The sequence below is a fragment of the Lates calcarifer genome, linkage group LG20, assembly GCF_001640805.2.
Source record: "Lates calcarifer isolate ASB-BC8 linkage group LG20, TLL_Latcal_v3, whole genome shotgun sequence".
NCBI lineage: Eukaryota > Metazoa > Chordata > Actinopteri > Centropomidae > Lates > Lates calcarifer.
In genome coordinates this window covers 367843-389852 of record NC_066852.1, presented here as the reverse complement: position 1 = coordinate 389852, position 22010 = coordinate 367843, and the positions used below count along the sequence as shown (strand labels likewise).

Genomic DNA, 22010 nt, shown 5'->3' with positions numbered 1-22010 from the left:
GACAGCATCAATCCACGCTCAGCTTTGGTCAAGGGGAGACATATGGTAAGATTACATGAATTCAAAATAACCTACAATTCCTTAAAATTAATTTGAAGCCAGTTTAATTTTTTGAGCCAGCTTTGACATCTGCAGATATGAGTTTCTGAAGAGGGGCCTGCTGAGGTTAGATGTGCTGAATAATATCCATTTTCATATCAGAAAAAACACTGCATTAAACATTGTCTTAGCTCACTGAGCTGAGGTCAACAGGTAATATAACCAACCTGTGAGGTGGCTCACCCCCGTAAGATAAACCACATAAATGATCCCTGATAGAACCGATAATTAAAGGCACATCAGTGACAGGGGAATGCTATTAAAACTAAAACTATAAACTGGTGACATTAACTGCAAAAGAAGATTTTTATTGATACATTCAGGTTAGAATTTAGTTTTCAATAAGGGAAACAGTGTAAGAAACCTGAATTGTTGCAACAAATTTTAAATAAAAGCTTTTATGCTAATTATTTTCTGTGATAATATTTTTCAGAGCTCATCATCTGTGACAGCTCTTGGCTCTCTTGACTGTAACCTCCCTGTGGCAGCTTCTCACAGACTCAATCAACTCCTCTTCCCTCCCCCCCTCAGACACACACACACACACACACACACACACACACACACACACAGAGACCCCCCTTCCAAAAACCCATCAAAGAGTAATACAATGGCTCCATCTATAGGATAAAGTCGAGAGTCCGCAACAGGAAGTTACCCCAAAATCTGAGGTTTCAAAACAGGAAGTTGGGTTTCCGAACTTTGACGGGCCAGAACCGGCACACGCTTCGACCAAAAACTCACAATTTTCGGAGGACTTCTTCCAAAAATTGTCAAGGAGGGGCTGACAACATTTGAAGTGAATCTGGTCACCCGTCTAGAAACTGGACATCCACACTATAAAATATGTCATTTCCTGCTATAAATAGGTGGTGCTACAACAATTGTATGAATATTGACATATGGATGTGTGCAGATAGGTACCATTAACAATCCTGTAAAGTTTGATGCAGTTTGGACAAAGTATGGCCGAAATATAGCAAATATAAAGCAACTTCCTGTTTTGTGGCGAGTGATCGAACTTTGAGGGGGCCATAACTTCCACGCCCTTCCAATGAAAAGTCCGAAACTTTTGCAATTTAACTTCGTCTATGTCTTAAGAACAAATTATCAAATTTTGAAGTCAATCGGATAATGCGTCTAGGACTAGTTCGCGTTCAAGCGACCCCCTGGAAATGGCCAAAAGCACACAATTTTTTCACCTTCCGGTCAAAATAAAAATACTTTCTGTTGGGTTTAGAATATGGCTCCAAGAGACTTTTTGGTGCGTCATGGGATGTTACATATGTGTGCAGATTTTCAGATTTTTAGGCGCAACGGGCTTGAGGGGCTGTTCCGTTAAAAATGTAGGTGCGCTACCGAGGCCATTTTGCCACACCCATGCTCAAGACCCCTAAATTCTTAAATTTTTCGCCGTGCCTGACGCGTCTGCAAATTTTCAGGAGTTTTGACGCATGTTAAGGCCTTCAAAAAGGCAATCAAAGAGGCGGAAAAAGAAGAAAAAAAATAATAATAATAATAATAATTAAAGCTGCGAGCAGCGTTGAACGGGCCCTCGCACCCGGCGCCCGTCGGGGGAGCGGCGACCGCGGGACCCCGGCAACCGCGGGGTCAACGCAGGTCGCAGGGCACACGCTGGCGTAACAGTTCACACTTCCCAGATGTTAAAATTTTAAATAAAAGCTTTTACGCTAATTATTTTCTGTGATAATATTTTTCAGAGCTCATCATCTGTGACAGCTCTTGGCTCTCTTGACTGTAACCTCTCTGTGGCAGCTTCTCACAGACTCAATCAACTCCTCTTCCCCTCCCCCTCAAACACAAACACAAACACACCCACACACACACACACAAACACACAGAGAAATACCCCCTCCCAAAAGGAGATAAAACTCAGTTTTAACTTGAGTTTACAAGCTTTGAGCTTTGAGCAAAAGCATTTTTTTAAGTTCTGTTATTGGGTGCATATATAAATCATTTATGCTTAAACAAGGCTTATAATGAAGTTATTTGAACAGTGAATATCTCATCTGCCTAAAGTCAGGGCGAAGCCACTAACCAGCTGTAGGGATGGGTATCATTAGGATTTTATCTTTATCCATACAGACCCCTATCAGTCCAGCTCAGACTGTTACTGGTTTAAGAGAGTGAAGTTTATAGCAATTTGCAAAATTTGGAGATTAGTCACAAACTAACCAGTTAGACTACATACAGACAAGCTTTCATTTTAGCTGTTAGTAACAGTTTGCCATGAGCTTAACCAGCGTGCTGTGCTTCCTGTTAAACATGTCATGAGACTGTGGACAACGCTGAAAATATTACTTTACTAACTACTGGCCAAACAGGCGCTTTGACAAAGAAAAGGTAAAGGCCAGCAGCTTTTACTTTTCAATGCACTTGTCGTCAACTTGAGTGGCTTATATTCAGCTGGTTCACCTCGACGCTGGAGGACCTAGTGAACTTTTCCTGTCGCCGTACACTGAGTAAGACGAAAAAATCAGCTGACCCCGTGTGAAATTTCCTAACTGATCAAAACCAAACTGTAAAGACAGCATCAATCCACGCTCAGCTTTGGTCAAGGGGAGACATATGGTAAGATTACATGAATTCATGTAATCTTCTTTGAGACTACAATTTCAGACTTAACTAAGTCATTCACTAGTGTCTTGGCAGCATTTATGGGTTCTTTAGACAGGTCTCTAACTGGTTTTCTTTCCAGGGTCATTGAAATCTTTGGCTTCCTACCTCTGCCAGGCTTGTTCTGCACAGTGTGGCTCTCCTTGAATTTCTCGGTGACGCTTCTCATTTGAGTTCTTGACGCTTGGAAATGCTGTTATAACTTTGTATATCCTTCTCCTGCTTCCTAAGCATCGACAATTCTTCAAGTCTACAGTGATTTCCTTAGTTTTTGGCATGATGCTTTCTCAAGTGACAGCTCAAATCTTAACTGAAGTTTTTATACCGCGTGTAAAGCAGCTCTTGGCTCTCCTGACTGTAACCTCTCTGTGGCAGCTTCTCACAGACTCAATCAACTCTTCTTCCCCTCCCCCCTCAAACACAAACACAAACACAAACACACACACACACACACACACACACACACACAGACGCACACACACAGAGACCCCCTTCCAAAAACCCATCAAAGAGTAATACAATGGCTCCATCTATAGGATAAAGTAGAGAGTCGCAACAGGAAGTTACCCCAAAATCTGAGGTTTCAAACAGGAAGTTGGGTTTCTGAACTTTGACGGGCCAGAACCGGCACACGCTTCGACCAAAACTCACAATTTTCGGAGCCAGTCTTCCAAAAAATTCCTCAAGGAGGGGCTGACAACATTTGAAGTGAATCTGGTCACCCGTCTAGAAACTGGACATCACACTATAAAATATGTCATTTCCTGCTATAAATAGGTGGTGCTACAACAATTGTATGAATATTGACATATGGATGTGTGCAGATAGGTACCATTAACAATCCTGTAAAGTTTGATGCAGTTTGGACAAAGTATGGCCGAAATATAGCAAAAATAAAGCAACTTCCTGTTTCGTGGCGAGTAATCGAACTTTGAGGGGCCATAACTTCCACGCCCTTCAACAAAAACTCAAAATCTGCCGCAATTTAACATCGTCTATGTCTTAAGAACATACTATTAAGTTTTGAAGTCAATCGGATAATGCGTCTAGGACTAGTTCGCGTTCAAGCGACCCCTGGAAATGGCCAAAAACACACAATTTTTTCACCTTCCGGTCAAAATAAAAATACTTTCTGTTGGGTTTAGAATATGGCTCCAAGAGACTTTTTGGTGCGTCATGGGATGTTACATATGTGTGCAGATTTTCAGATTTTTAGGCGCAACGGGCTTGAGGGGCTGTTCCGTTTAAAAATGTAGGTGGCGCTACCGAGGCCATTTTACCACGCCCATGCTCAAGACCCCTAAATTATTAAATTTTTCGCCGTGCCTGACGCGTCTGCAAATTTTGGTAAGTTTTCACGCATGTTAAGGCCCTCAAAAAGCCGATCTAAGAGGCGGAAAAAGAAGAAAAAAATAATAATAATAATAATAATAATAATAATAATAATAATAAACAGACCGAAAACAAGAGGGTCCTTGCAACTCGTTGCATGGCCCCGTTGGGCCCACGCAACTCGTTGCTCGGGCCCTAATAATAAACCGAACGAAAACAAGAGGGTCCTTGCAACTCGTTGCATGGCCCCGTTGGGCCCACGCAACTCGTTGCTCGGGCCCTAATAATAATAATAATAATAATTAAAGCTGCGAGCAGCGTTGAACGGGCCCTCGCACCCGGCGCCCGTCGGGGGAGCGGCGACCGCGGGACCCCGGCAACCGCGGGGTCAACGCAGGTCGCAGGGCACACGCTGGCGTAACAGTTCACACTTCCCAGATGTTAAAATTTTAAATAAAAGCTTTTACGCTAATTATTTTCTGTGATAATATTTTTCAGAGCTCATCATCTGTGACAGCTCTTGGCTCTCTTGACTGTAACCTCTCTGTGGCAGCTTCTCACAGACTCAATCAACTCCTCTTCCCCTCCCCCTCAAACACAAACACAAACACACCCACACACACACACACAAACACACAGAGAAATACCCCCTCCCAAAAGGAGATAAAACTCAGTTTTAACTTGAGTTTACAAGCTTTGAGCTTTGAGCAAAAGCATTTTTTTAAGTTCTGTTATTGGGTGCATATATAAATCATTTATGCTTAAACAAGGCTTATAATGAAGTTATTTGAACAGTGAATATCTCATCTGCCTAAAGTCAGGGCGAAGCCACTAACCAGCTGTAGGGATGGGTATCATTCGGATTTTATCTTTATCCATACAGACCCCTATCAGTCCAGCTCAGACTGTTACTGGTTTAAGAGAGTGAAGTTTATAGCAATTTGCAAAATTTGGAGATTAGTGACAAACTAACCAGTTAGACTACATACAGACAAGCTTTCATTTTAGCTGTTAGTAACAGTTTGCCATGAGCTTAACCAGCGTGCTGTGCTTCCTGTTAAACATGTCATGAGACTGTGGACAACGCTGAAAATATTACTTTACTAACTACTGGCCAAACAGGCGCTTTGACAAAGAAAAGGTAAAGGCCAGCAGCTTTTACTTTTCAATGCACTTGTCGTCAACTTGAGTGGCTTATATTCAGCTGGTTCACCTCGACGCTGGAGGACCTAGTGAACTTTTCCTGTCGCCGTACACTGAGTAAGACGAAAAAATCAGCTGACCCCGTGTGAAATTTCCTAACTGATCAAAACCAAACTGTAAAGACAGCATCAATCCACGCTCAGCTTTGGTCAAGGGGAGACATATGGTAAGATTACATGAATTCATGTAATCTTCTTTGAGACTACAATTTCAGACTTAACTAAGTCATTCACTAGTGTCTTGGCAGCATTTATGGGTTCTTTAGACAGGTCTCTAACTGGTTTTCTTTCCAGGGTCATTGAAATCTTTGGCTTCCTACCTCTGCCAGGCTTGTTCTGCACAGTGTGGCTCTCCTTGAATTTCTCGGTGACGCTTCTCATTTGAGTTCTTGACGCTTGGAAATGCTGTTATAACTTTGTATATCCTTCTCCTGCTTCCTAAGCATCGACAATTCTTCAAGTCTACAGTGATTTCCTTAGTTTTTGGCATGATGCTTTCTCAAGTGACAGCTCAAATCTTAACTGAAGTTTTTATACCGCGTGTAAAGCAGCTCTTGGCTCTCCTGACTGTAACCTCTCTGTGGCAGCTTCTCACAGACTCAATCAACTCTTCTTCCCCTCCCCCCTCAAACACAAACACAAACACAAACACACACACACACACACACACACACACACACACACACACACACAGACGCACACACACAGAGACCCCCTTCCAAAAACCCATCAAAGAGTAATACAATGGCTCCATCTATAGGATAAAGTAGAGAGTCGCAACAGGAAGTTACCCCAAAATCTGAGGTTTCAAACAGGAAGTTGGGTTTCTGAACTTTGACGGGCCAGAACCGGCACACGCTTCGACCAAAACTCACAATTTTCGGAGCCAGTCTTCCAAAAAATTCCTCAAGGAGGGGCTGACAACATTTGAAGTGAATCTGGTCACCCGTCTAGAAACTGGACATCACACTATAAAATATGTCATTTCCTGCTATAAATAGGTGGTGCTACAACAATTGTATGAATATTGACATATGGATGTGTGCAGATAGGTACCATTAACAATCCTGTAAAGTTTGATGCAGTTTGGACAAAGTATGGCCGAAATATAGCAAAAATAAAGCAACTTCCTGTTTCGTGGCGAGTAATCGAACTTTGAGGGGCCATAACTTCCACGCCCTTCAACAAAAACTCAAAATCTGCCGCAATTTAACATCGTCTATGTCTTAAGAACATACTATTAAGTTTTGAAGTCAATGGGATAATGCGTCTAGGACTAGTTCGCGTTCAAGCGACCCCTGGAAATGGCCAAAAACACACAATTTTTTCACCTTCCGGTCAAAATAAAAATACTTTCTGTTGGGTTTAGAATATGGCTCCAAGAGACTTTTTGGTGCGTCATGGGATGTTACATATGTGTGCAGATTTTCAGATTTTTAGGCGCAACGGGCTTGAGGGGCTGTTCCGTTTAAAAATGTAGGTGGCGCTACCGAGGGCATTTTACCACGCCCATGCTCAAGACCCCTAAATTATTAAATTTTTCGCCGTGCCTGACGCGTCTGCAAATTTTGGTAAGTTTTCACGCATGTTAAGGCCCTCAAAAAGCCGATCTAAGAGGCGGAAAAAGAAGAAAAAAAATAATAATAATAATAATAATAATAATAATAATAATAATAAACAGACCGAAAACAAGAGGGTCCTTGCAACTCGTTGCATGGCCCCGTTGGGCCCACGCAACTCGTTGCTCGGGCCCTAATAATAATAATAAACAGACCGAAAACAAGAGGGTCCTTGCAACTCGTTGCATGGCCCCGTTGGGCCCACGCAACTCGTTGCTCGGGCCCTAATAAAACCCAGGTTTAAAAATACTGGACTTATCCTTTAAACTGCAGCTAAGTTACATTTCCTCTTGTTTGTCACTGATGTTTTTCTTTTCAAAGACCAAATCATAAAAGTCGTTTATCAACGTCTACAGCAGAAGTTAATAAGAACCTAAAAAACAGGGAAATAAAGCTTGATCCCTATGACTTCATGTTGTTGTTTTATTTAGGAAAATGTAAAAGTACCATGGTTGGTCTGACCTGGAAGAAGTCAGCGATGGTGGCGACGTGGCTGGCACAGGCACACTTCCTGGCATCCGGCACGTCTTCCCCCACCTGAGAGGGCGAGAGGTGGAGAGGGGGGGTTATTAGACAAAAGAAATAAAACCACAGAACAGGAGGGAGAGAGAGGAGCCTGAATCCTAAATCAAAAACGACTCCTTCTTTTCTCCAAATGTTCCAACTCATGAGGACAGTTTCCGTCTTTGTCTCGGTCTCATTAGGGCCTTTGTTCGGCCGTGGTCATGTTCAGTTACTGTAATCACAGCTCTTTTCAAACCAACACAATGCAAATGCAATAAGTAGCAATTACACACGGAAAGAGACACAGGAAAACGGCCTCATCTCATCTGAATTCACTGCAATTTATCTCCCAATAACGAAATTTCACCTCTTTATCTGTCTGAGTGTCAGCTGGAGAAAGAGAAAGACAGACAGTTTGAATGTTTTGCATATATTTCAAAGGATGTGGTTCATTTATAAAGGGTTTTTGTATATTTAAGTACATTTTTGATGCATCTCAGGCCCATGTTTGGCACAGTCTGGCCTGGTTTGGCCCAGTTTGCCACGGTCTGGTGCTCTTTTGGCTGTTAGTGTTGCTGTGTTACATTATGATGGACTCCTCTGGCTCCGCTCCCAGTCTCATTTAACCACCAAATGTCTCGTTCTTTCTGTCTGAGTCTCCAGTCACTGCAGTCACCAGATCTCTTTATCGCTTTTAATTCAACCCTGTCTCCTAAAACATAATCCCAGACTGGATTATGGTCACAGGTAGGAAGGGCTGCAGTTATTGGTGGTCAAGGTGGACGTACAAAGGGCAAAACTTTGAAACCAGAGAGCAGGATTTGCATCCTGAGTCCTGTATGTGGCAACAAAATCAATCAGCTGCACCCCCCACACAGGTGGTTTGACTTACTCTGCCTGATTAGACCTCCAGTCAGTTTGAAGGTGAGTGGAGCTGCGCTCACAAACTCCATGTAGTTTATTATGATAATTTCCCACAAAACATATTTGCTGTTGCAGATTTGTTTTATGAAAATAAAATGTAAAAACTTCTAGGCAACAGACTGAAAAAATTTCCAGGGAAACGCTTTGCCAGTAAATAATCTGGGCAGCAATTACCCTTCCATCAAAACGAAAATGGTGAAACTAATTAACTAAATCTCTAGGAGATAGGGCTTTTTCATTCCACCTTTCTCCTCCTCTCTGCACTCGTCATTATGCACTTGCTCAGAGTGCCCCTGCCGATGTCAGGTTCATAAAGTACAACATTCATTTTAAGGCTCTCAGACGAACTCGGTCTGTGTTTAAATGCTCTTAAAACACCATGTCACAGACTCTCACTGCGAAGAAATGAGCTCTAACATTCAAATTATTCATTTCCTCCTGTTACATTTCCTTTTCATCACAAATTAAATGGTGGACAAATTTCTCTGGGCTCTTTTTACTCAACACTTTTCCTGTTCTGTTTATCCTGTAAGTTCAATCCCTGTAACACCCACAACATCAGGCTCAAACGTCTTTGTCGAGGAGTTGACTCTCTTAAAAACCACCACATCAAATATTGTTCAGGCTAACAATTTCAACAGAGTCAAACTGTGGATAAACTGTCTCTTTTTTAAAGTTAAATGTTCTCAAATCAGTGTTTTGTTGAACTGTATCTTTGTCAGTCAGTGACACTTGTAAGAAGAAGAAGCAGAAAACCTACTTCAGGAAATAAAAACTAAAACCTTATCAATTTACAAATTTAACTGTCACACTCATCTTTTGTTTTGCCAGGACGACAGTAAGTGTTTGTCATTACAAGTCAAATCAATCACGAATCTCAGATTTGTCTCTGATTTGTCTTTGATTTCACATTTTGAATGGGATCAATTAAAGTTCTACTCACGAAAAAATAAAAAATGTCATTTTTAAAATCTGTATTAGGTTGTGGCACATCTGCTAATAATGACAAAACAAAATGTTTATATTTATGGTTGTATGTGATACACTTCCCACTCCCATATATTACCATAAATTCTCATGGAATATTTCCAAAATTCCCCAGCTTTACCTCCCATGGAAACTTTCTGGAGAGCTCGGGTAAACTCTTCCTTTAATTTTCTGCCCTGTATTACCGTAGTTGTAACTATCATTGCCTGCAGGTGGCACTAGTGTCAGTAGCTGTGCCTTTCTCTGCCTGCAGGTGGCAGCATCAGCACGTCTACACCTACAGCTGTGAACTACTTTTCTTCGACGCTGCAGATCCAAAGCTGCTGAGGCTGCAGCTCCGTGATTGGATGACAGAGCGACTCGTGTGACCTTGTTAGATAAACGGCTAAATTAAAAATGTTCGGTGACCCTTAATGACTCAGATATTCTCCTTTTATACCCTTGAGGACATTTCAGTGTGTGTGTGTGTGTGTGTGTGTGTGTAGCCTGGAGTGTGTGGTGTTGCATCATGTCCCACCCCTCCCCACCCACCTCACCCCTACCCCCCCAGCTCCCCGACCCAGCGACTCACCCAGTTGATGAGGATGTATCGTGGCAGGGCGGCGGTGGGCTCCTTGAGGCTGCAGAAGCCGTACATCACCCTGCCGCTGTCAAAGGTCAGTGTGATCTCCGCCAGGCCGCCTCCTGCACCACAGAACAAGAGACTTTATCATTTCTACAGCACAGCACCAGTCACGTCTGGTTTTAATGCTTCTGTTGGACTGTCCTCTACCAGGGACAAGCTGTTCCTCTGGGCCACCGAGTAAAACTGGTGAGAGAATAACAAATTAATCAACGAAAGGAAGAAAGAAAGAAATTGAAACTGAAACACAATCGCAGTTCATAAACTGTTCCTCTGCTTGGACTGCACAATCCTCGAAATGTGTTATTTTTCATATAAAAATTGTTTTTTAATCTGCCTCTGGCTCTGCATCAGAAAACAAATGGTGATAAACAATCACAAAAAATAACTAAATCCTGTCTGGGAACATTTAGACTTTGTACAAAGACAAACTGTTGTCCTGATCACTAATACAGTGGTGCTGGTGTCCATTATTGTGTTTGGTGTTTGAGCCAGATGTAACACATATAACCTGTTGGTTTGGCTCTTAACACAGTTTCTTGACCTTCCTCCCTGATGACACGTAAGGTCGTGAATGAGGACCGGTCGGGGTTAAACTTGTAGTGTTTCCACTCTCCCGACCAAGATGCTGCAAGAACATTGATTGTCTCTTCTGACATGGTGACCATTTTGAAAGACAAAAAAATACAAATAAAAAATTGTGTGAATGAGTGTGAGCATACTTTTACTTTTTGACTTTTAATTACACTTTTCTTATAATACTTATGCAGTTTTTCTTACGTAATATTTTGAATTCAGGGCAGATCAGCCGCTGCTAGTTTTATCCTTCAGTTTATGATCCTGTTCTCCACACACACAAACACACAAACACAACTGCGGTCTACTGGTTGTGATGTGAGGAGGCAGGCTGATTCCTCTGAGGTTTACAGTGCAGATGAACAAACTGTGTTTCCTCTCCGTCGCTGCTGAAATATTCACGTGTGCGTCGCTGCCGAGACGAAGGCGACTACGACCACGGCTGCCAGAAGTGGCTCTTCATCATGCATCTCTCCAGCATCAGTGATCCAGACACTTCACTGTAGTAGCTCCAGTTTTATTCCTCTCATGTGATCGGCATTTTTTTATATTCAGAGCTTGTGCATTGATTATTACATTAGACTCACAGAATAAGCTGCGATTCTCATTAAAACCAAATCAAAGTAAAACCACGAGACGAGTCCAACTGCTTAATAAAATCCACCATGTTAAAATAAGATGTCTAATGATGGCATTATTATATTATATTATATAGTTTCTTAGCAGTGGAGCTTAATGTTACAGAAAACATACGTCATGCCAGCCTTGTTAAATTCCCTGAGGTGGTTTTACGTGGCCAGCTGTATCTTTGTATGAGAGTATACTGTGGAGAATAGTGTTTGGTTAAGAACAACAGTCGTTTCAGCAAGTGATCCAAAACAACATCTGTTTACGCTGGAGCAACAAAGTCCCCGTGAGGTAGACAGGGATGGGTCAGTAAAGGAATTGCACTTCAACATGGGAAACCACTCTTCCAGAAAGTCAATGTTTCTTTTGTTTTTAGCCTGAACTCACTCATTCCCTGACCTTATCCACACTGTTCTTATTGTAACCACGATCACAAAGTTCCCTGACCTTAACTAAGTGCAACTTCACTTTATTAACTTTGCAGGATTTTGTGTGACTATACAATATCATGTTTCAACTGTACGCACAGCAAGCAAACACTGAAGTCCTTCCTATGTTCCCAAGATTTATATGGCACACGATGGGAACATGACAAAATGTCCTTTGTTCCCCAACTCTATATATGTGCTCTCCCAGAATCCTATGTTCCCAAAGTCCTATGTTCCCAGGGGCCTGAGTTCTCAGGGTTCTATGTTCCCAAGGTTCTATCATTAAAACTGAAGGTGCTTTTCAATCAGAATCACAGAGTTTCAGACTCTGTTATGTGCTAGCTGATAAAACATTCAACAGTTTAAATCACTTTCAGATTATGGCTCAGTTTTGGAGACTTCAGTAACCATGGCAACATGTTGTTTTCCTTCCTCTCACTTCACAGCTCTCTTACAGGGCATCGTTAGACTGGAATTTTAAGCACATACTTCTTTATCACCAGTTTGGCTACAGTATGTGCATTAATCATCAGTTTTACTGTGAAAATATCTGAGTACATAATTCTGTTTATTGTCCTAGAAATACCTTGATTAGATTTGATTGTAACAGCTCAGATTAATCTCCTGCCACCAAAACACATACCACGATGCAAAGATGTTATAAACACTGAGGGAAAGCACTTATACATACTGCATGTGTGTCTTCACATCAAATATGGAGTCTCATTAAACTGTAATGATCATGCAGCGCGTCATTAACTGCAGTAATAATGACTCCAGCTCTCTGATGGCTCAGTTACAATCAGGAGATGAAAAAAAAAAAACAAAAAAAACATGATAATTCTTTTTTTCGCCCTAAGCAACAGCAGAACCTGCAGAGCTCATCAGTTACAGCTGCAGCAGCAAATTAGAGCCATTTCCACACACGATGTTAACATGACGAGAGGCGGCCATGTTCTTTACAACAGTGAGATGTCGCATTTGAGGGAGATGAAAGTCTTGGATTGGTGGATAAGCATGGACTCACCTCCTGATGCTGCCAGTGTCAAATCATTAGTGTCATCCTCATATGTGTACAAGGCCCTGTTAGAAAGACAGAGAGGGAGAGTGTCAAAAAACAAGTAAGAGTCACCTTTAGCAGCGTTACAGTCACATGTGCTTTGATCGTATAAAGGTGGAGAAAGGTTCTGAGTTTGCATTTTGTTGGACTGACTTTCAGTAGAGCTGAGAAAATTCATCTTCTGATAATCGACTCATTGATTATTGGACTGATCATCCTCTGGTTACAGCTTCTCAAATGTGAGGATTTGCTGCAAAGTTTGTGTTTCATGTCATTGTACACTGAACGGGTATTTTGCACTATTTTCAGATATTTTCTGACGGTATAACATTTGATTAATCATGTAAGTAATCAGCTTAAAGGTCTTTTTTTTCATGTGATTAATTCACAGTTGTTTTTCTTATGAGTACAGGCGTGAATGTGAATATTATGTGGCAAAAAAGCGATTCTTTTTCTGCTCTGGGTCAAAGGATCCTCAGTAGGACCTCAAACTGTCCAGCTGGTTTTAAAAATATGTCTGGAACCAGCCTTTGGCGGTGCTTCAGCTTGGGTATATTCGTGGGCGAGTATTTTGCACTTGCACAATCCCAGGTCTGAACAATTAAAGGTTTTTCAATAGTACCACTGAACTAAAACACAACCCAACGGTGTAAACTACCCATGATCCCCTTCTCCTTCTGCAGCAGGAAGTGCTGTAACAAACACACCACTTTCCTGGCTGGATATCAGAGACGAACGCTGGTTTTTAATGACTTCTACGTCTCTTTAACTGATCTACAGTTCAGCATCACTCTGAACCTTCTGGGCCTGATTCACTCAGTTAGAGGGAGATCGAACCTGCTCACCAGAGTTACATAGAGCAACAACAGGTGTTTAGTTTAAAGCATCCCTGCACCTAAAGTAAATACACTGCCCAAAGAGAGATTTACAGTAAGTGCATTCAGCCAGCGAACGAACAAGAGGTAGATGTTATCAAACTGTAAGAGCTTCCTCTCTCAAACACACAACTAGGAGTGTGTTCAAGTGCTTAGAAGTGCTTTCCCATTTTAAAAACCCCATCTCCTCTATACCAGCACCCTCACATGCTTACAGGATTTCAGACTGATCTTGGTTCAGCGTGCTGCTCTTCGCTACAATGACATATTGATCGATTAACATCAGATAACAAATCGGCTGCTTTCTCATGAAGACGGTTGTGAGAAGTAATGGGGGTTAACAGAACAAGTGACTCCAGTCGTCACCAGAAACGAGTGTTACAAACCTCTGCAGGAGGATTGATAGAGCTGCTTTATCTGGTCAAGACGTTGGTGTGTATGTGTGTGTGTGTGATGGTGTAAAGCAGATTACTTGGTTTGATTAATGACTGTGGGAACTTGGTCTCTGCCTGGATTAGAGAGGCACTGACACTTTTAATAATGACACAATCCTGAACACAAACACATACCTTTGTACTGATCTGCACAAATACAGACGTAGAAGACCAAACAAACTGTAACGGCCGATTTCAGTCAGGTTGAACTTTCATTGTCCGGCACAACAAATGCAATTACACTCACAGGCTGTACACAAGTACATATAGAGCCTACTCACTAAATTATACTGAGAAAAATCTACTCATCCTCACACAGACACACACCTCTGACCTCTTTGTCTGAGGTTAAATGAAGGTGACAGATTACAGTTCAGCTGACATCACCAGATTAAAACAGTTTGACCTTCAACAACCCGGCCATAAAAAAAATCCATTAACCTGCAGGTTAGAATAAACTCAGTCCAACAAAACAACATGTTGACAGGTCTGTAGTCATGTTAACATCAGAGAAATATTCAAACACTGCACTATGGAAATACTATTGATTTGATTAAAAGTCCAGACATAAAGACCACTAACTGTGCTTCAAAGTGTTAGTCAATGTGGAAGCAACATTTTACTGAAGGTGAACCTGACTGCAACTGATTTAAGTCTAAGTCTACACTAAATCATCGATGCCATATCTGAAAAGTAACTAGTAACTACAGTATAGCTGTCAGGTAGAAGTAATGGAAGAGAAGGTTGCGATCGTACGCACCATTTTAAAACTTTAACCTGTATTTCAGTGAAGAGGAGTGGACAGTTAAACTCCACCTGGATGAATTAAAGGTATTTGTATAATTGACTTTAATGCTCCATCAAATCAGGAGAAGCTGTGGAAACTGATAACCAGCAAGAGGAGGAGGCCATCAAATATTAAATGCATGCTGGGATTGAGGTTAGAGAAATTACCCTTTAATCTATCAGGCTTTAAACAGGAGATTATAAAACTGGAGAGCAGTGCACTGTAGATTACTGAAGATTATTATTATTATCAAAAAAATACAGACGCATAAAACTCTCAATCAGAAAAGCTCAAAGCTGCTGCCAATGATCACACATACTTGTATCAATAACTTGAGTCTGTGAATTTCTGAAATTGCTTCAATCCAAAGCAGCTTTTAAAGACTAACGTCAAAGAATGACAGTCATTACATTTTCTTATTAATTTCCCTCCTGAAGTGATGAATTTAGAGATGAGAACATCCAGCCTTTGTTTCCACACAGCTGCATGTACCTATGTACCAGAGTGTGTGGTGTGTTGGGGATTACCAGCCGGAGTCCAGATGACCTCATGCTTCATGTTTCAGCCTGAAGCTTTAGTCTGGTCTCCGTCTGACTCCCTGCTGACCTCTCCTCCCCTCCCTCCATCCTGTCTGTTTCTGCAGAGTCACACTCTGTTTCCAAAACCCTCTCTTTCTCTTTATCACATATTTCTCTGCCATTAATGTCACTAAAATGTTTTTAACAAATAAAAAGGCCAAAAAACCAACTGCCCAATACAACATGGCCGACAGTGAAAATCATCCATTGTGAATATATTTGCTGAGGATACTCTATGCTGATGACAGCGAATACTATTACTACAACTAGTACTACTGTTCTAGTGACAGTTACAGCAGCATCACAACAAACCAAAAGAGAAGCAGATTCCTGGAGGCAGAAAGAGATGGGAAATAAAAAGATGACAGATAATAAAGACAACACAGTGTAAAGAGGATGGAAGAAAGGGCAGAAAAAGAGGAAACGTTTAAGATCGAGAGAGTGATAAAGAGAGCAAAGAGAAAGAGAGAGAGAGAGAGAGAGAGCACAAGTGGCTCTATAAATAATTCTCTTTAAAGCAGACAGCTGTTTATTATTCATACGAAGCCTTCATGACCTAGAAACAGCTGTGAGCGAGTGTGAGCACAGCTGAGTACGTAAGAGGAAGGAGGATGATGAGAGGAGAAAAGACGAGAATAATACAAGAGGAGAAAATATAAAAAGAAGAGAGAAGACAGGCAGACAGGGAGAGAAAGAAAACAGAACAAGAGGATGAAGATGAAGGGAGAGAAGGAAGGAGATGACAAAGAGGATTGTGATGAGCGAGGGCAAAGAAAAGGCTGAAAAAGAAGAAAAGATGGTACAAAGAGGAAACTAGTGATGAAGAGGAAGAAAAGAGGAAAATAAGGAGGGAGAGCTGAAATTTAAAGTAGTGAAGAGGAGGATTGGGAGGAGGAGGGATTGAGGAAGAACAAACAGCCAGCAGGAGGATAAAAGATAAGTAAGTAATGAGGGATTGGAGAGAACTCAATTAATCAACCAATCACAAGTGTGGAGGTCGATCCGGAGCATCACTGTATCCAATCAGGACAAAGCTCCTGTCCCAGACACACAAAACTGGTTCATTTAAAATTATTTCCATGACGAGTAGTCCCACTCACTGAGCTGAAACATGGCCTGAACAGGTGTATATTACCCATGATCCCCGGCTTCTGGAGCAGGAAGTGCTGTCGCTGTAACAAACACCAAACTCTGTTTCTGGTTCTTGATGTTTCCGTCAGTTTCCTGGATCTCAGAGATGAACTCTGGTTTTTAACTGATCTCCAGTTCAGCTTCACTCTGAACTCTCTGATTCCAGCAGTTTAATCTGCTGATTATCACTCAGTTAGAGGGCGGTCGAACCCACTCATGCCTCGGTATATACTGGATGTGGAGTATTGGATGTTTTGTCAAGTGTGACTTCAGAGTGCAGCATACGTTTATTTCCTGGAAGCAGTACGTGCCACCATAAACCAGATTTAAACCTGCTAAAGCACCAGTCAAAAAGATTCAGCTGATTGATTTTTGGTGAGCGCTAGCACTTATACACAGAGAAGCCTGAATCTGATTAGAGTTGATTAGAGCCCTGCTTCTACTGCACATTCATCTACATACACGTCACAAGTGGTCACTGCAAACAACACAAATCATAAGCTCCAGCCTTCACCGAACACCTATAGGATATATACTATTTATAGCCATATAAATTAGGTTACGCTTGTGTGTGTGTGTGTGTGTGCGCCCACGCTGCCTTTGATGTAAAGAAGGATCACTGTAGTGGTTTGAACTGGCGGCGGCACAGCAGCTCTCCTCTCTAATCTTTATTGTAGCACTAACAGCAACCTGGTCCTCATGTAGTTTTATCATCTTTATTCAGGTTTCTGACGCTACGAAGATGCTAGCATGATTTATTTTTATTACAGTCAGCTCAGTGAGCATTGACCAACAGTCCAAAAACAAAGATATTCTATTTACATGTCAATATGACCACAAAAGTCAAATCGGTTCATCTTTGAACATTTGTACCAAAATTGAATAAATTTCTGAGATATCACATTTACAAGGTCACAAATGTGTTTTGTGAGGTCACAGCAACCTTGACCTTTGACCTTTGACCTCTGGCCACCAAAATGGAATCACTTTATCCTTGAGTCTAAGTGAGTGTTTGTGCCAGATTTGGTGAAATTCCGTCACGGCGTTACTGAGATATCAGTAAAAACATGATCAATGATAATGATTGATCGTTGATCAAAAGAGCTGCAGATGACTTTTCTGCCTCCTTCCCTCCTTTCCTTTCCTACTTCCTTTCTACTCTCTCCTTCACACACATCAGATAAGACATTTTAAACTCTGCTGCAGCAAACAGCAGCAGACTCTGTCTTTTCATCTCTCCCATGTCATTACAACAACATGAACCTCGACAGGAAGAAGCCACAGAGTTATTTTAAGCTGGAAGCTGATTAGCACGATGTCAGAACAAAATCACAAATTCTCCGAACCACGAGGAAAACGAGCGGAGCTGATTTTAAAATCTGACAACATATTAGAGAAGATTAATAAACAGAACCAGGAGGGAGGGACAAACACCTCTCAAAGTAAACTCAGCGTTTGTTTTTCCAATGCAGAACCTCCATTCAGAAACGTCGTGATTTAAGGGGGAAAAGTCGCACAATCTGGAGGTGACAGGTGCTGCATCCAAACAGGTGAATGCGCAGACAAAGAGAGATGAAACCTCACGTCACAGGTGCACGTGTGATGAGTTTTAAAGACGCCTTCAGCTTCTTAAGTTAAAACATTTCATCACAAAAGTTGGTTCAGATTCGTCTCATTTTTATGCTGTTGCTGTTATTTTGTCCACCTCCTGTACGTATCAGCGGCGGCTTTGGTGCTGTTGCCAAGATAAACCACACCACAAACACACACACACACACACACACACACCCCTTGGGGAGTGTTACCATGGCAACCGGGCAGCATCCCCCCCCCATCGTTATCTCGGCAACAGCAGTTTGTGACCTGCAGGGAGCAACGATGTTAAGATAGTTGTGGTAGAGGAAGGAAGGACTGGAGGGGAGAGGAGGGGAGGAGGGGGGGAGTGTAGGAGAGCTGAAGGGCAAACACACAAACACACACACACCAGGTAAGGAGGCAACACAACACGCACTGTGTGTGTGTGTGTGTGTGTTGGAGATGATCTGGCTGGACAACTTCAAAAGGATCTGCAGCCCCTGATGTGCTGATCTCTGCTGCAGCAAACAGCAGGAGTGTGAGGATACACGGTGGTGTCGTGTTTCGCAGCACAAACACACAGCTACACAACTACACAACTACACAGCTACACCTATTTCTGTACTTAAAACAACAACAGAAAATGTCTTCCAGTATCCACTAAATTGTATCAAGCAGGATGTGTAGCTGCATTAAAATTTAATTTGAGCTCAGGATTTGAAATGTGAATAAATCTCAGAGACCAGCAGGCGTCTGTTGACAGCTCATGTTCTTGTGTAGCTGCACACTAACTGCAGATGGTGCTGCTGATGTTGCTTGCAGCTGGGCTTTAGATGGAGGCAGGTCAGGTCAGGTCTCTGGCTGCTGGTGTCTACAGAGTGTTGCATTTTGGGACGGGCTGTGTTGCCTGAACGACACAGAGAGTTGTCAGATTTACTGAAGCAACACACTTGAGAAAGATAAACATGCTGCTCTTTAAAACGTTTTTCCATTTAACAAAAGCAGGAAAGCCTCTTACTTTTAACTGGTTGATATGGACAAAAATCTTTGGAATTGTATAGTACCAGACTCCATTGACAAAAACAGGAATTTTACCGAGCAGAACACAGGAGCTGCTGGAATACCACTGTTAGTGTGTTTGTGTTATTGTTTGGTACTTTTACTTCAGTAAAGTATCTGAATACTTCTTCACCACTAAAAGTCACACAATAACACAGAAAACTAACAGATAGAGGCAGTAGTATTCCAGCAGCTCCTGTTTTTCTGCTTGGATAAAATTCCTGTTTTTATCAATGGAGTCTGGTATTGATATATAATGATGTTTCTGATCCAACAGAAAGGATCTTACTCTTTAATTAAAAGCTCTGTCTCTGTAGGAATCCTCTCCATAATGTTATCAGACAATAACGATATGAGCCTGTCAGTGGACAAAAACGAGGACTTTAGTGGACGGACTTTTACGTGGACAATCGAAACATAATCTAAAGTTGTTGAAAGTTTCTTTCTAAGTGAAATCTGGACCTTTGGAACGTGTCAGAATCACATTTCATGCAAGTGAATAATTACTGGGAGTAGTGAGTCCAGCTTTGAAAGTAATACGAGGAACACTTTGTTTGCACAGCCTCTAATGTGAGAGCTTAGGAACAGGACTGAATCAATGATGTGGATTTGACTGTAATCTAATGAAATTAAACACGTATCTGCTCTGGGAAGCTCAGTAATTTGTGTGTTTTATTAAATCAGTTTTACATCCTGAAGCTCAGGGAGTGCGAGAATTGCATCAGTTGCCGTGACAACCCGATACAAATTTGGCTAAATTTACCGATTTGCAGAGGTTAGAACAAACTGCCAGAGTTAGAAGTTCAACCCCCCCACCCCCACCCCAACAGCTTCTGCCTGGTGGTGAAAAATGGCGGTGAGGAGATCTAGATTCATCCGACTTTTCAAACCGCTCGGACATGCGTCAGCAGACGGCTGATGATGTGGTGAATCCTGCCAGAAAGCTCTCTGCCCTGCTTGGAGCTGCTGTCAGCCTTCCTACTGACTCAGTGAAGATGAAAACACAAGAGAGGAGCCGACTGCCGAGGCTCATTTAGAGAGAGAGGGGAAAAAAATTAAGACAGAGTCGAGTCAGCAGTTAACTACGAGCCAAAAGAGACATTAACAGAGTCAGGCTGCATGGAAGAGAGGAGCCTGAACGCATCGTGAGGTCGCTGATAGCTGTCTTATTATCCATCTAATCGTCTGGAATGTTTTTATAGTGGTGCAGGAATGAGTCCTAATACCAGGAAGTCAGTTAGCATGTTAGCATGTTAGCCCTTCCTGTTCCCTCGTCCTAAAGTCAGTGTGTTTCTGGTTAAATGTCTGAAATAACCGATGTGACCGTGGTGTAGTTGGTTTATAGCCTAACATTAGCTTCTTACTTCAAACATCAGAACAGTGGTGTTCATCTGTGAAGATGATCTGATCAACTAAACCTGAAGGATCAGAAACTTTAGCTGCTCACTGTTTATTTTCTGGAATAATACAAATCCAGGCTGATGCTAACTTCAGGTTGGACGACAGAAACACATCATCACTGCACCTCTGTATAGGGATGTGTGCAGATGCAGTTAAATGGTACAGAAGCAACAGGAGTAAGCAGTCAAGTCTGTGTTAATGTAAAAGCAGACTGTAATAAAATAAAATTATGAAGGGCAAAGTGCTGTGAACATATACAGACGATGGACTGCAGCCTGAATAGTGCTTCTTTCTTTCTTTCTTTCTTTCTTTCTTTCTTTCTTTCTGTTATTTGTTGAGATTCAGGAGTGAAGTTCGCTTTGCTCCCCAACAAAAATCCAATATTTATCCTCTGGGTTTGAGAGTTATGGATTCCTCCTGGGTTCTTAATGGCCGGAGGGGAGAAGAAAAATATGTGCGGTTAGAGAGACGGACAGAACAGAGAGACTGTAAATACAGACAAAAGAGCTGTGAAGACAGAGGCAGGCAGACAGAGAGCATTATGGGATGGGACAGAGAGAGAGAGGGGGAACTATACAGGGGGATGATTAAGTACGTTGGCAATGTGTGTTATTCCTGTGGTCGGATAACGTAGTGTGATTTATTGAGCAAGAAACCTCCGTGGTGACTTAATGTGAAAGAAATGAAGCAGACAACACACGAGGATGGAGAATTATGGGTAATGTTTTCAGGAGGGCATCAGGGAACAGCCGTGACTCCTGTTCCTGTCGGTCTGGGAATGCAGAAATGTGCACGCCGATCCCATGAGTAAGGAAGAGTGTGAGTGGTGTGAAAGGCAAAGACGGGAACACAGGATGAATGAGCTGTAGCCATGCTAGCACCACCAGGATGTGAAACTAATCACACAGTTAAGGCCAGTTTAGGACATCTCAAACAGGCTTGGCTCAACTTTCAGTGGTATAGCTGCATTTTCTCAGCCTCAGTCCACTTAAGTCTGACGACAAAAATAATATTTTTGGGTCCAACTTTGCAGAGTTTCTCTTGTTTCCAAGATGCTGTGTCCCATGTTGTTTGAACAGATCAGATTAATGTGTCATTCTACTGCTTTCTTGGTGACGAGAGAAGAGGAAATGGCTGCAGTTGTTAAGTTTCATTTTAAATAAACAAAAATAAAGTTTGCACCAGTGGGTGCTAATGTTAGCCAACTAAGCTAGCTAACTTTAGCAGTGGTTAGCACCTGCTGATAAAGGCAGGGAAACATCCTGTAAAGACCATATCTTATGTGCTTGCTTTTACTACTGGGTGCTAATGTTAGCTAGCATCAAACTTTTTTCTTCATTCGTTTAAATACTCTAACCTATCAACTGCAGCCATTTCCTCTTCTCTTTCTTAAGCAGTAGAATGACACTGAAGAATTGTTTTGACTCTCAAACAACACGGGACACAGCACTGCAACTTCTTGAAAACAGGAGAGTCTCTGTGAGGTTGGATCCAGAAATAGTATTTTTGTCTTTGAAATGAATGATTGCAACAGGGACTGTGACTCCAATTGG

The 22010-nt window shown here is 41.9% G+C and overlaps 1 protein-coding gene across 39 annotated transcripts in view; it reads right to left on the bottom strand.

Annotated features, from left to right (window-relative positions):
* The window catches only part of dbn1 (drebrin 1), a 141282-nt gene that overhangs the window by 54294 nt on the left and 64978 nt on the right, over positions 1 to 22010 (bottom strand). For 26 of the 39 annotated variants that reach the window (XM_051078659.1, XM_051078657.1, XM_051078649.1 and 23 more), the window contains exons 2-3: positions 12585 to 12640; positions 9876 to 9988 (exon numbers count right to left, since the gene is read on the bottom strand). The exons of 4 other annotated variants lie outside the window; for them this stretch is intronic. In XM_051078659.1, coding sequence (XP_050934616.1) covers positions 9876 to 9988; positions 12585 to 12640 — 169 coding nt within the window. Of the gene's footprint in view, positions 1 to 7336; positions 7427 to 9875; positions 9989 to 12584; positions 12641 to 22010 lie in introns of all 39 variants that reach the window. 9 more of the 39 variants (XM_051078658.1, XM_051078646.1, XM_051078681.1 and 6 more) reach the window with 3 other exon arrangements.